This window comes from Pan paniscus, chromosome 4 (assembly GCF_029289425.2).
Source record: "Pan paniscus chromosome 4, NHGRI_mPanPan1-v2.0_pri, whole genome shotgun sequence".
Lineage (NCBI taxonomy): Eukaryota > Metazoa > Chordata > Mammalia > Primates > Hominidae > Pan > Pan paniscus.
Window position 1 is genome coordinate 146,266,451 of NC_073253.2, and position 15,326 is coordinate 146,281,776.

Genomic DNA, 15,326 nt, shown 5'->3' on the forward strand with positions numbered 1-15,326 from the left:
GGGCACGGAAGGCTCATACACGGCCAAAGAAGGCTAGTCACATGGGCAAGGAAGGTTGCTACCTGGACACAGAATGTCAACAGTGATGACAGCTAATGCATTGTGGGCACTGCCTCTGTACCAAAACTGCTCTAAGGCTTTTCCTGTATTACTCATCAGTTAGTTAGCAGAGGATGTCGCCACGCCGGAGCACACACTGTGCATCCATCAGGCTAGCTCCATGAGGAAGGTAAGAGGATGTCAGTGCTGCTACCTCCCTCAAGCCTCCTCACCTTTGCTTTCCTCTTCTGCTGTCTGAGGGCTTCTCTTGCCTTCTCCTCATCTTTGAATGCTTTCAGCTGAGAGAAGAAGGGAGGGAGAAAAGACTGTCGGCACAGGTGGTTTCTGGCCAGGCCTGGATCCAGGGCCTAACCAGCCACGAGGACTGACCGGCTGATGCTTCCCTCTGGGCCACCGTGCGTGGGCCAGCCCCGGGAAAGGGCCCTGAGGGCGGAGCACAGCCCAGGCTGTTGCTGCAGGCCACCTGCTTGTCATAGTGGTCTGTGCACAGGTCAAGAGGGTTCACGTGAACCTCGCTGCTTCTCTGCTAACATCTTTTAGTTCCACTCTGGGAGAGTAAAGCCCAGAACTGACTGTGGAAAGTCAGAGGTAGAGGTATCTTAGAGTAAACCTCGTAATTGTACAAAGAAAGAGTCAGAGAGGGGAAGGGCCTTGCCGAGCTCAAATATGATTGCAGAGCTGGAGAGAGGCAGTGAGGGTCCTGACATCCAGCCTCACCAGGGCCCTCCAATCCATGCCCCCTCTCCCCACGAGGACAGGCCAGTTGCCCTTCCTGGGTCCAGTCACTCTTACCTGGGCATTTGACAGGGTGACCTGGGCCTGCAGCTTCTCCACTTGCTTCTTCAGCTCTTCCTTCTCCTCATTCATGCGCTCACGATCACTGCGCTCCCTCTGGAAGTCCTCCTCGAAGATCTTCACCTGGTGTGGAGGGAGGGTGAAGAGAGGGAGGGGGATGGTCCTGAGTGGGGATTTCTCCTCAGGCCCAGACTCCCATGCCTCCTGCTGGGGTCACAGATGGCAGAGCTGGGGGTCGCCATGGGGAGTGGGACAGGTACACCTCCAGCCTCCACCTTAACTTCAAACAGAGTAGTTCTGTGTCCCTCTATCTTACATTCTGGGCTTCAAGGTAGGACTTTATTTGAACAAAGGATATATGGTTTTAAAAAAACGTTGAAAGCCATCAACCAGTGCAATCCTTTCACTCCGCTGAGACCCACAGGGGCAGTGATCACAGAACCAGAGTGTGGTGTAGACCAGAGTTTGGATCTGCTGGTTCTGAGGGCAGAGACCCTACAAACTCTGCTAGGGCTCCAGGGTGCCCTGGCAGAGGTGGGTTGGGTGGGGCCTGCCTCTGTCTCTTAGCCTGTAGTTTCACATCCTTAGTGCAGATCAGCTGAGACACTGGCTAGGTTCAAGGAGGTTTAGGAGGATTAAATAGCACAGAGACAATGGGAGAGCCACAACCTTTTCGCTTTCTTTCACCCCAATCCTTCTGTGTCCCTCAGGGCTAGTAGGTCTTTAATACCATTTTAGCACCTGCCAATCTCCTTTAAATAAAGGAGAAAAGAACTCCAGTTCAGAGTCTTCATTTGGCAAGAGTATCCGGCTAGAGTTTAATAACATTGTTCTGTTTTTATTGTTTATTGCGTACAGTTACTTTCTACTTGTGACAAATAATAAATGTTTTTTTCCATTTACAGCAGTGATATAAAGCTCCCTTTTAAATTCATTTATTTAGAATTTATTTTTTAAATACTAGGTAAATAATAGCACGTGTGGGGCATAGAGATGGCTAAATCATAAAGGTGGTAGAGGAACGACTTAAGCTAGGGTTATGGTGCTGGAAAGGATAAACCTAGAGCCAGAGGGGGGCCCTGGCCAATGGCCAGAAAGTGGATTACTAATTACAGGTTCCATGTGATTCCAAGCCGTCTGGGCCCTCAGGAAAGCTCCAGCTCCCACAGAGCTCCTCCCACCTGATTTCCTCCCGGAAGCCTCACCTGCTGTTTCAGCAACTCATTCTGCGTGACCAGCTCCTGTTTCCTTAGGAGGGCCCCTGCTCCTTCTGGGCTCCCAAATGCTGTTGGTGGAGATGATGGTGGGGTTTGGATGCTCAGTGCTTCCTCCAGGGCCTGGAATCAGGAAAAGATGGGACCATCAGCAGGAACCCCTGGAAATCAGGGCCCTTTGGAGGGGTCATCCTCAGGGACCTCCTTCCTAATAATAATCATACTAATAATAGCCACCACTACCAGTCCTATTTAATAAATGCTGCCCTATTTATTTGCATTCTACACATATCATTTCATTGGATCTTCTGCACAGTGCCATGAAGAAAAGACTATGATCATCATCCTCATTTTACAGATGTGAAAACTGAGGCTCAGAGACCTGAAGGGACTTGTCCAAGGTCAAGGTCACACAGCTGGTAAGTGGCAGAGCACAGATTCAAGCCCAGCACATGCTCCTACCCAGCAGGCTAAACTGGGGTTGTCATGCAGAAGGGGAAACCTCCCCTTCCCTGAACATGTGTGGCTCAATTCTTAGCACCCAGACCTAGAAGGAAGATTAAGTCCTCCGGGGGAGGCTTCAGTCTCCCCAACAACTGCCCTGCCCTGAGATTCTTCACTTTCAGCAACCCATTCCCATCCAAACCACCCCTTCCATCCTCAACACTTATGTACATAGAGAAGACTGGATTTAATTTCTGCTTAGTTAATATTTTCCCTTTCTAACACTGAAAATGGGCTGAAATATCATCAAATAACATTTTGAAAATAAAAAAATACTCTTAATCTATCATGTTCACAATAGATTATATAAACAGTGTGCCCACATCTTCTTAAAGGTTTCAGTTAACTGTGTTTCCCCTTTAACTCTGTTAACATGTTACTCAGAACTCTGGAACATGTCTCAAGACTGGGCACCCTGGACTTTGGCCCCAGGACAGCATCACCCATGGGCCTCCCTGGACCGAGGGGAGATAGAGACCTGGCCCAACTTGGACTCGGGCTTCCACCTGGTCTCCTCAGCTCCCCTAGACACCCAAAGAAACTGCAGGACCGAGAGTATTCAGGATGCTCCGAGGGGAAGTTATGGCTCCACTTTATCTTCCTACTCCACCCCACTTTTAAATGAAAAGACTGAGGTCCAGCGACAGGGAGATGCCTAGGTCATGAGCAAAGAAGGCCACATGCCCTGCATTACTCATCCACATGGTGTCTGTCCCTGGCTCTGCCAAGAAAACCTCCAAGGTCATCTTTATGATCAGCATCATGGACAATTCTCTGCCTGGATTTAGAGCCCCAAGTCCCCCAGCTCAGGACAGATCACGTTTCTTTCTCTGGAAACAGGTCAAGGGCCCCAGACTTGGCATAATCAGTGTTTACAAAACACCAAAACCAAAAAGAAAGGGTTTCCCCAGCAGGCCTAGGAATGCTCAACTCATGCCAGAGTCCACTGTCACCAGGGTCAGGAGGCAGAGGGAAAGGAAAAACAATTAGCATGAAACGAAAAGCTGAGCCATGAACTTAACTCCTCCAGGCCCTCAGAGAATGTTTCCTTTCAAAGCTCCCTCCTGTCAGCTTGCATCTTTGAAACGTGCTGGAAAGCAGGCAGAACTAGAGCCGTTCCCACCAGGGCTCGGATGGCAAAACTGAACTGGAGAGGCTGGAGAGGCTAAGCTGGGACTAGACCACTCCGCTTGGCTCAGACCAGAGGGTTTCTGGTTTCCCCAGCCTCTACCCTGGGGGCCCCATCTCCCTGGATCCCACTGCACAAGGGCGGGCCCCTCAGCCCGTGCTCCTCCATTCCCATCAGTGTTTGCTGAACATGTGCTTGATGCCAGGCGCTGTACAAGGCGCCCAGGGTATACACCTTGGTGAAAGTATGCACCTCCCACCACCAGATGGGAAGACAGAATTAAATAAGTGATGACGAGCCATGAGAAGGAGTGTCAGAGAAGTTGCTGGTACCTCAGGAGCATAGACCAGGGCAACCTGAATGAGATTCTGGGAAGGCTTTGCTGAGCAAGTGAGGGTAAAGCAAACCCTGACAAGCAGGGTGGGCAGGTGAGGCACAAGGGGAAGAGTGCACCTCCAGAGGGAAGGGTGACACAGGCTAATTCAAGGGCTGAGTCACTCCCAGTGTGGGAGGCAATGACAGAGCAGGCGGGAAACAGGATGCCAGCTCACTGACTGGGGGTTACCCTTCCTAAGCTGAATGGTTGGGGGTGCCAGTGATGGGGTGGGCATTGCAGCTGGACTCAAGGGACCCCAGCCAAGGGACCCGGGCCAAGGCACCCACCTTGTTGAGCCGCTGGATCTCCTTTTCCTGGTACTCACGCTGTCGGGTGAGTGGGCTCAGCTGATCCTGCAGGTACTTGACCTTTTGGCGCAGCTCCTTGGCCTCCGCTGTCAGCTGCTCCTTGTCGGTCTGCAGGGAATACAAGGTTGGTAAGCTGGCTAGGATGGCCTCTCCAGGAAGCCTCGGATTCTCTGTCCTGCCTGGCCTAGCCCTTACGTTCTCCCCTGGCCATCACTTCACAATGCTCACATGCAAAGCACCTGGGGTCGGTACAGTAGTGTCCATCCGGTCCTGCCCTCAATTATTATGTGTCAATTTAAAATAATAATTAAAAAAAGAAAAAGCAGTAGCTCAGTTGAGTAAAAGACCCTGGATTCCGACACCAGTTCATCCACTAAGCAGCTGAGACCCCTGGCACTGCCACAGCCCTCTCTTGTCTAAGCTTACCTACCTGTCACAGGTACGGGGTTCCTAATGTGAGTCACACAGAGACCTCAGGAGGCCTGTGAGCCCCAAAACTGAATGCAAAATTTTGTCTGTGTGTAATCTGCTAGAAAGAAAAGCCATAGTTCTGACCAGATTCACATGGGGGTCTTCCGTGATCCACAGAAAGCGATAAACTACTGATAATCCCTAACAGACACTGCAGCTCATACAGCCTTGGAGCCTAGAGGAGAGATGACACGCCCAGAGAGAACTGTGACATAAGGCAGAGAGTGCTCCTCCAGAAAGAAACAAAATACTGTGGGGCTAAAAGAAAGATCACCACAGCTGAGGGAAGGCTTCCAGGAGGCGGTTCCATACCCTCTACGGAACCAGCAGGGCTTCGCCACAGCCAGCCAAGACTGGGATGGCCTTTAGACAGCATCAAGCCCCAGCCCTGTAATACGATGGGAAACAAATGTCCAGAGAGGGGAAGTGACGTACCCAAGGCCACACAGTGAGCTGGGGCTAGAACCCAGGTTTCCTATTCCCTTGCTCTCTCTCCTTCCATGTCAAAGGAGGTGTTGAAACTAGGGGATGGCAGCACAGTGCAGTGGAAAGACCAGGCACATCCCCAAATAAACTATATATTCCTATGTGTACATATCTGCGAGAAAGGTCTGGAAACAGATGCACCAAAATGGTAACAGTGGTTCCCTCTAGGGAGGGCCTGGGATCATGGCAGTGGGAGGTAGTCCAGGGAAACTTTCACTCTGCAGCGTGTGGACATTTCATAACTGTGTATTCACAGCATGTGATTAAGAGACCAGTCGCAGGGGTTAGTTTTCACCCAGCCCTGTGTGACCTGTAGTCAGTACGGACTGCAGAGGGCAGGCTTGGTCAGACCTCCCTGGGAATCGTTCTGGACTCCCCATCAAGAGGCTCCCGGATGGGCATGGGCTTTACCGAAATACATACTTATCTACAGGGCCACGCCTTGTCATGAAACGTCCTACCTTCCCTGTAGCTGACAGGGAAGAGCCCTCAGATTCCAGGGATTTGTCTCACCTACCACTGTGAGCAAGGGAGAGGGGCCAAAGAGCCAGGATGTCTGGCTGCGAGTCACCAGGTATGACTGTGCACTCATAAGGAAAGACAGAAGTGTTCTCCCTACCACACCTCCAAGGTAAGGGGGTGTCACAGACGTAGGCTGACTGCTCAAATAAGGCCCCTGGTGTCCCATGCTGACGGGAGGAACTCTGAAAGGCAATCCAGGTTGAAAATGTCCATTTTTAAGCTAGGCAAAAGACCATGCCCAGTTCCCATGAAGGGGAAAACATGGTGACATAAATAAAATCTCCCAAGAGTCTGGCAGTCAAGTGGCCTTTCCTCTTTAAGCTGCTCCAAGGTCCTGATGGGCCTTGGCTGGTCTCATTCATACATATGACTGGGCAGATACTACTACTTCAGGGGACCTGTTGTTTCCCCCCAAGAAAGAATCTGGTCTCACTTATGCCCACTCTCTGATCTCTGTAACTTCTTCTTCGTAGTACTTTTTTTTTTTTTTTTTGAGACAGGGTCTCATTCTGTTGCCCAAGCTGGAGTGTAGTGACACAATCTCAGCTCACTGCAACCTCCGCCTCCCGGGTTCAAGCGATTCTCGTGCCTCAGTCTACCGAGTAGCTGGGACTACAGACATGCGCCACCACTCCCAGTTAATATTTGTATTTTTATTAGAGACGGGGTTTCACCATGTTGGCCAGGCTGGTCTCAAGCTCCTGACCTCAAGTGATCCGCCCACCTTGGCCTCCCAAAATGCTGTGTTTACAGGCATGAGCCACCATGCCTGGCCATACATTTTTCTTTTAGAGAAACAGGGTTTCACTCTGTTGTCCAGTCTGGAGTGCAGTGGCACAATCACAGCTCACTGAAGCTTCCAACTCCTGGGCTCAAGCAATCCTCCCACATTAGCCTGAGTAGCTAGGTCTACAGGTGCACACTACCACACCCAGTGAATTTTTTAATTTTTGTAGAGACAAGGTATGGCTATGTCACTGAGGTTGGTCTCAAACTCCTGGCCTCAAGCAATCCTCCCACCTCGGCATCCCAAAGTGCCAGGATCATAGGCACAAGCCACCCAACCCGGCCTTCTCTGAAACACTTAACACACTTTTACTTTATTTGCTTCTGTAATTAGTTGTCTGGCACCTCTTTCCCAGCGAGGGCAGGGTTGAGCTGTTCCTGTGGACTCTATGCCAAAGCACAATGCCTGAGACAGGCTCTGAAGACAAATGCCTGGATGAATGGATAAATGAAGCTCTGTCTCATGTTGTAGCCCCTCCCCAACAAATCACCATCACTATGCTGAACACTTAGCAGCATCCCACCCCACCAAGTGCCATACAGCAGGCCTGCTTGGATCTTTTTTTTTTTTTTTTTTTTTTTTTTAGCAAGAGTTTCACTCTTGTTCCCCAGGCTGGAGTGCGATGGTGCAGTCTTGACTCACTGCAACCTCCGCCTCCCAGGTTCAAGCAATTCTCCTGCCTCAGCTACCTGAGTAGCTGGAATTACAGGTGCCTGCTGCCACACCTGGCTAAGTTTTGTATTTTTAGTAGAGATGGGATTTCATCATGTTGGCCACGCTGATCTTGAACTCCTGACCTCAGGTAATCCACCCGTCTCGGCCTCCCCAATTGCTAGGATTGTGAGTCATCGTGCCCGGCCACCTGCTTAGATCTTTTATACGGTGTGCTTCCCTGTACAGTTCCCCATTCCCTACAATTTTAATGGAACAAAAAGTTCTGAATAAAAACAAGAAAATGTGAAAAGCTGTAGTTAATGTAACTTTCTCAATTTTCAGATGGGAAACTGCAGTGCAGGGAAGGAACGTGCCTGTGTTTTTGGTCACCTAGCTCTTTGGCACTAGACCCCCGGGTCTCCTGACTCCTGCCCCTGGCTTGTTTGCTCCACAGAACTCTCTGCTAATGTGGAGGGGAACTGACTCTGCAGGGACCAGCAGTCACACTTGCCTCCTCCATTTCAATCTTGGACTTGGCCAGGAGGAGCTTGCGGTCAAAGTCACGCTGCTTCTGCTCCCGCTCGGCCTCCAGGTCAGTCACCTGCTTCTGCAAATCAGCCAGCTTCTGACGCAGCTCAGTGATCTGGGTTCAGAGGCAGAGAGGAGTGTGTGAGGCAAGGATGTAGAGCACTTGCAGGATGTGGGCAGGGCCTGGCTGCCCCTGGGCCCTCCAACACTGCCCCCAACTTCTCCTCTGGGCCATACTGGGGCTCAGTGTGGCCACTCCCCAAGGTTCAAAGCTGCTAAAGAGGCAGCGAGATGAAGACCAGGCATGCCCTGTGGGCGTGGCCAGGAACCCCACATTACCTTCTGCTCATACTGCTGCTTCATGGACCGGAAATGCTGGTCCCACTGCTTGTTCACTTCCAGCAGCTGTGGGGAGAGACTGGAGTTAGCAGGAGATGAGCAGAGAAGGAACAAGGAGAGCCATCTCCTGCCCCATGTACACCAGCGTCCCAAGGTGTGCTCGGTGTGTGTGAATAGTGGCTACAGACACTGTCTCCATCCCTCACCTCTCGAAAACTCAATGTTGCTCAAAGCCATCCACCTTCATCCACTGCTGCATTTTACCTTGCCAGGAAAGCAAGATTAACACTAAGACATGGAAACTACATCATTTTGGTGAATAATTATGGAACACACACACCTCTTTGGAGGGCAGTCTGGGATTATGTATTGAAATTTCACATTTTCATCAACTTTAACCCAATAATTCCACTCTGAAGAATTTAACCAATAGAAACACTTACACAAGTGTGCAAATATATATACACAAGGCTAATCATCTCAGCAATACCTGTATTACAAAAAAATCCAGAGGCCAATCTAAGCACAGAAGATAGGTTAAAGAAACGATAGTATAAACAGACAATGTGCAGCTGTTAAGAAAATAAGAAAATAGGCCGCCAGGCACAGTGGCTCATGCCTATAATTCCAGCACTCTGGGAGGCCAAGGTGGGCCAATTGCTTGAGTTCAGGAGTTTGAGACCAGCCTGGAGAATATGGCAAAACCCCATCTCTACAAAAAATACAAAATTTAGCTGGGCATGGTGGCACGCATCTATAGTCTCAACTACTCGGGAGGCTGAGATGGGAGGATCACCTGAACTTAGGAGGTGGAGGCTGCAGTAAGCCAAGATCATGGCACTGCACTCTAGCCTGGGCAACCAAAGTGAGACCCTGTCTTAAAAAAAAAAAAAAAAGAAAACAGAAAATAAAGCACCTAACACACTTCCTCAGTTTGAAGATGACACTATCCACCATACTCTTGATATAACAATTCCTCAGGGAAGAAAAACAACCCTACATCATCAACTAAATAAAACAAAAGGAGTATTGGCCTTGCCCCTTAAGATAAGTCATAAGGATCCATACCAATTTCAAAAACATTGTATATGATAAAAAAATCACTAAGAATTAAAGGAATATAGCATACGTTACAGATATGAATAGATACTCTCAAAGGCAGTTAATTTTTTTTTGGAGGCAGGCCCAGGCTGGAGTGCAGTGGTATGATCATGGCTCACTGCAGCCTCCTGAGCTCAAGTGATCCTCCCACCTCAGCTCCCCCGAGTAGCCGAGACTACAGGTGTGTACTACCACACCCAGCTAATTTATTTTTTGTAGAGACAGGGTCTTGCTATGTTGCCCAGGCTGGTCTCAAACTCCTGGTTGCAAGTAATCTTCCTGCATCAGCCTCCCAAAGTGCTGGGATTACAGGTGTGAGCCACCACACCTGACCCAGTTAATTTTTTAAAAAAGAAAAGAAAAAATAATCTGTAAAGCAGTGTGTGTATATACATATATATACACACACGTATATGTATAATTTTATTCTACTTTGAAAAAAACTGAGGGATATGCAACAAACTGTAATCAGTTGTGGTTTTCTCTAGGAGGTGGTATTCTTGATCTTTTTGTAATGAGCATTATATCACTTTTGAAATCAGAAAAAAAGATGCTTATAACAATACAAAAAGAAATCTAAAACTAATATGCACATCAAGAAGCTTTCAAATGTGCGGGAGGATGAGGGGAGGCAGGCTCAGGGTTCTAGAGAAGCACCTGGGCTGTGTGGAGAGGGGCTAGATGGAACAGACAGAACAAGTGTCTACCAAAAAGGAGCTGCACTTCGACCTCGGGTCTGGAAAGACTGGACTAGACTGGGGGTGTGAGGAGGGGGAGGAACACATGTGAGATCCATGGGAAGAGACGGAATGGACTGCAGCACAGGGACTCTGCCGCGTGGCTTCTCTCTTGGCAGCAGAGGGAAACTAAGAGCCTCTTACGAACTGGCTCCTGCACCTTAGTGGGACTGGGGGACATTTAAACTACCTAAAGACCTGGCCATCGCCTTAATGGAGTTTAGGAATCCACTCAGTATTCTGTGGCAGGCTTCGGCTGCTGGCTGGTCCTTTTCATTCTTGCCTAAGAAAATTCTTGAAATGGGAGTCTCAAAATATCTGCAAAGTAGCTACACCAATAGAGGTAGGTAGCTATTTTTTTTTTTTGAGATGGGGTCTTGCTCTGTTGCCCAGGCTGGCATGCAGTGGCATGGTCTCGGCTCACTGCAACCTCAGCCTCCCGGGTTCAAGTAATTCTCCCTGCCTCAGTCTGAGTCGGTGGGATTACAGGCATGTGCCACCATGCCCACTAATTTTTTGTATTTTTAGTAGGGACGGGGTTTCGCCATGTTGGCCAGGTTGGTCCCGAACCTCTGACCTTAGGTGATCCACCCGCCTCAGCCTCCCAAAGTGCTGGGATTACAGGCATGAGCCACCACACCCAGCCAAGGTAGCTTAAAAATTTTGACAGTAAATTCATGGAGCCTCCAGGCTAGTGGGAAGCGGCCTTAATCCCTTCCTTCCATGATGGGTCCTCCCTAAACCATCTCTCAAGGGTCCCTCCACTCCTCATCAGTGATGCTAAAACTTGCCTAACTTATCACAACCTCTTTCCACCATCCAAGGTCTACCATAGGAGCCTGCCTAAACTCTACCCCCAATGATTTTAGGCCATGCCCCACATGCCACCTCCTCAGAGTGACCACTGTAGGCAAAGGGACTGATCAAGAGAGGACAGTCCAGGGCAAGGAGTCAGACCTCATCCATGGGCAGGTGGGTCAGTGGTCACCATGCCAACTCCTCATGGTGACCTGGGACCTGCCAGAGCCAGGAGGCCAGGGCAAGCCTTTGTGCTGCTGGTCCTGAGAGGTAAGAGGGATCCTCCCACTACTGCCACCTCAGCCACCTACCTCACTGCGCTGCTGCTCCAGCATCTTCACCTTCTTCTCGGCTGCGCCCAAGGCCACCACCTCTGGGACCTTACTTGCCGTCACACTAGCCTGGGGAGAAGCACAGAGGGGCCTTCACCAAAACCTCAATACAAATTATCTCACCCAGTCTCGGTGCTCCTCTAAGACCCCTCACCCAAGTGGCCCCAGCCCTCTGTCTCCCTATTCCTTCCACCCAGCAGGACACCACTAACCATCCCAGTCATGACTACGTCCCCTTCTAGAAGTCTACAAGATGATGATTCCCCCTCCCTGACTCAGGGTGGCTGCCAGGCCCTCTCCCCTTCCCTTCTCCCCTCCCTACGGTCATTCTCCCTGTTTAGGTACAACCTCTAAGGTACTACCAGCCACTCTCCTCACTCCCTACACACATCAGCCAAAAAACTCTCTGGCCTGGAAGGTAAGACATTTGAGATATAGATACAGACAGATATAGATATAGATATACTCATTCTATAAAACATATATGTTTTATAAAACTTTTACAAAAGTTAAAGTTATACAAAATGTTTATTTAAAAACATTTTTAGAAAGATGCAGAAATAAAGATCTGTGTAATACACATAGATGTTTCCCAGCTCTGTCCTCTGTAAGGGGCTAAAGCAGAGACATCCAGCAGCACTGAGCAAACCTAGTGCTCGGTTGGTTTCTAAATACCATTTTCTTTTTATTAAAAAGAAACAGGGCTGCTTTGAGGGGCTGGAGCAGATAAAATATAAGGTGGAGCAGATAAAATATAAGGTGAGTTTGATGCATCTTATAGTGATGGAAAGTAAGGAAGTGCTCAAATGAATAATACTAATAACAATAATAATAAAAGAGCATGTCAAAAGGGCACAGGAGACAACCTGAAAAAAACATCTATGGCCAAAACGGGAACACTTTGAACAGCAAAATACATCACAATAGTATTGGATTATAAGTCACAGTATGAAATAAATACTCTTGAGTTCATACTGATAGAACAAAATAGCTGAATAAATAAATAAATGGGGGAGAAGGGACAGCTCTTCCTTACAAAAGAATTCTGATTAATAAGTGTAGGAAGAATGAGGAAAATATGAAATCACCATTCCATTACTACAGTAATAACTGCTGCAGGTGGAGATCCACCAATGGTCACTAAAATCGGTGAGTGAAAGTTTAAGAAAAAATAGAGTATTTGCATAGTCTCTAAGTTTCTTCTCAAAAATAAACACTTATTAATTACAAAGGGAAAATTGGTCACTTGATTGCAGAAACTTGAAAGACAGCACTTGGCCAAGTGATGAAGGTTAACAGTAGTAAAACACTGACATCATGTACCCCTGGTCTGCTGGACTGAGAAATATTCTGCACACTCTGATGTACACAGAACGTCACCTCCGTGAGATTCTTGCCAAAACACATAACCTCAATCTCCTCATGAGATCCAATCACTTGTGAGGCATCAATCGTGACAGCAAATAAGTCTATACTGAAAAACATTCTACAAATAACTGGCCAGTACAACTCAAAAGTTTCAAGGTCATGAAAAGCAAGGAACAGCTAGGAACTGTCACAGACTAGAGGAAAATGAAGGAGAAAAGACAACTGAATGCAATGTGGGATCCCAGACTCCATGCTGGCACACGACAGGACATGAGTGCAAATCTGGTGAAATCTGAATAAAGTATGTAGTTTACTAAGTAGTACATGCCATTAATTCCTAGTTTTGATCATTTAACCTGGGTTCTATAAGATGTTGCTGTTAGGGGAAGTAAAGGAAGGGGATAGGGGAACTCTCTAGACTATTTTTGCAACTCCTCTGTAAGTCTAGTTATACCAAAATAAAAAGGTTTAAAGGTTAAAAAAAAAAATAGCAAGTGCTGGGGTGAAACAGCAGACAAGGCCAGTAGTCCGGAGGGTGTGTGTCGACTCTATCTCCAAGCCCCTCTGTGACGGACACCAAGACCCTCGTCTTCTCTGGGCTTCAATGCGATGAGAAGCTCAAACAGAAGGTCTGCAGGCCCCATCCGGACTTCTGACATTGTCTGCCATCATCCTGGAGTCAGATTCTCTCTATTCTCAGCGTTCTCTTTCCAGCGTTCTCTTTCTCTCCACACTGCATCCCCAAGGGGCTTCAGGTAGGGCTGGGGGCAGAGCTTGCCCCCTACAGGCTCAGGCCTGTAAGCACACCATAGCACCAAGGAGCAAGGTGAGGGGGAGCCCTCCAAGGAAGGTCACCCCCTTTGAGAAAGGGGACAGACAGGCCTGCCCACTTGAAATCTGCGGCATCTTGGATGGGAGCTGTGCTTAGCAAAAAGGTCAACAAGTTACTGGGGAAGGAGGAAGAGGGTGGATTCCAGGCTCTAGGGTGGTGCACCCTGAACCTCCGCGAGGGAGAGAGGAGTCCACGTGGAGTCAGCAGAGCTGGCTGCTGGCCCCAAATCTCCCCTAAAGAGCAACAGCTAACGTTCACTGTTTACGACGCTAAACCTACTTTACAAGCATTGCATCACTGAAGCCTCACAACCACCCCTTGAGGCAGGTGTTACTATCTTAATTTTACAGAGGAAACTGAGGCCTAGGAGTCTTATGTGACTTATCCAAGGTTGCAGTGCTGGTAAAAGGTGGAGCTAGTATTCCACCTGCGTGCAATTCCAAGGCACACTCGTCGCCCCTCTGTAACACATGCCTCTAATGAGACAGGTGACCCTGGGGCACAAGGGCAAGTCGCTCCCACTCTCAGGAAGGGCAGGAAGAGCATCTGGCTCGGGGCTTTCAAGGAAGATGAGTGGAGATTAAAGGGCACAGGAAAAGTAAAGAGACCTGTCCAGGGACTTCCACACCTGAGGCAGCTCAGAGAACCCAAGGGAGAACAGCCGAGTCTACAAGTCCCTTCCACAAGAGGGCAGACAAGGCAGGATCTGATTTGTGGAATAAAGGGAAGAAAAGAGGATCTCCATGGGCTGGGATTCGGAAGACCAGGGAAGAGCAGACTTTCACCATTTATCAGCATGTTTCCCTGGCCGTACCCTACATCTGCCTGATAGCAGGTCACACAGAAATCCTGATTACATGATGTTACTTGACCTCTCCAAACCTATGGCCATAGCTATAGAATGGAATACTAGTCCCAGCCTTGCCTACTTTATAGGTAGAGATGAGGCCCAAATAAGATAATAGATTTGCATGTCCTGGGTAAACTCTACATTGTCATATAGTAATAAGGAATTAAGGAATTAAGCCATTACGGTAATTACTACTATTGCATAGGTGTACGGTGGGTTAAAGACATTGAGCCCTACTGTTCAGCTATTAAACCCCATTAAAGGGTGAAGTAAAAACATGTTGGTAAAGAGTTGGGACTCAGCTCTGCAGCAAGGGGAATGGTAACGACTGGGAAAGGGGTGCAGAGTCTGCTCCTGCTTGGGACCTGGATGTGGCCAGTGCTGGGACTAGAGGATAGGGGAGTGGGCCAGCTCTGCAGCATCACCAGACCACACAGACACTAGCCAACACCCTCCCCTCTCCACTTCAGAGGCTCCAGAGACACAATCCCAGGAGCTTAGCAGAATCCAAGGGAGCTTGCTCAACCAACCTAATTCTGCCAGGAATATCAAAGATGTTAAACTGACTTTTGGGAACCACTCTCTAAGACAGACCTTGACAAACTGGAATGTGTTTACAGAATGCACCCAGACTGAGCGAACGACTCAACACCACCTTCTATGAGCAATGGCTGAAGGAACTGGAGCTATTTAGCCAGGAGAAGAGAAGGCTTATGAGGCCCACGAAGCCACAGTGACTACCAGCAGCCTCTAAGCATGGAGGTCAGGCCAAGTCAAGAAAAAAACACGTAACAGCTAGAACCTTCTACCACTGGCACTGGCTGCAGGAGGGAGGAGGCTCACTGTCACTGGAGGTGGTAAGCAGAGGCTGAGTACCTGCAACCAAGGATGCTACAGAAGGAATTTCTGACCACATACCTGCTGCTGTCCAGCCACTGCCTTCTTGCCTGTCCCTTCCATCTTCGGTGAGCCTGGCCGCCCAGACGCACCCTCTTTGTTGCCATTGCTCATCAACAACTTCTTGAGCTCCAAATTTTCCTCCCTGGGATGGAGGTAAACAGAGAAATCACAATGCTGACCCTGAGTTAAGAAACCTACAGGGCTCCTTAATGCTCACTATCGCATGAGTTGCAGC

General features: G+C 48.7%; 1 protein-coding gene across 12 annotated transcripts in view; it reads right to left on the minus strand.

Annotated features, from left to right (window-relative positions):
* TNIP1 (TNFAIP3 interacting protein 1) overlaps positions 1-15,326 on the minus strand; it is a 54,639-nt gene that overhangs the window by 4,729 nt on the left and 34,584 nt on the right. For all 12 annotated transcript variants that reach the window (XM_055112797.2, XM_055112803.2, XM_055112798.2 and 9 more), the window contains 8 exons: positions 15,110-15,233; positions 11,121-11,210; positions 8,174-8,239; positions 7,818-7,949; positions 4,366-4,494; positions 2,061-2,192; positions 853-978; positions 273-338 (listed from right to left, as the gene is read on the minus strand). In XM_055112797.2, the coding sequence (XP_054968772.1) occupies positions 273-338; positions 853-978; positions 2,061-2,192; positions 4,366-4,494; positions 7,818-7,949; positions 8,174-8,239; positions 11,121-11,210; positions 15,110-15,233 (865 nt within the window). The remainder of the gene's footprint in view (positions 1-272; positions 339-852; positions 979-2,060; positions 2,193-4,365; positions 4,495-7,817; positions 7,950-8,173; positions 8,240-11,120; positions 11,211-15,109; positions 15,234-15,326) is intronic.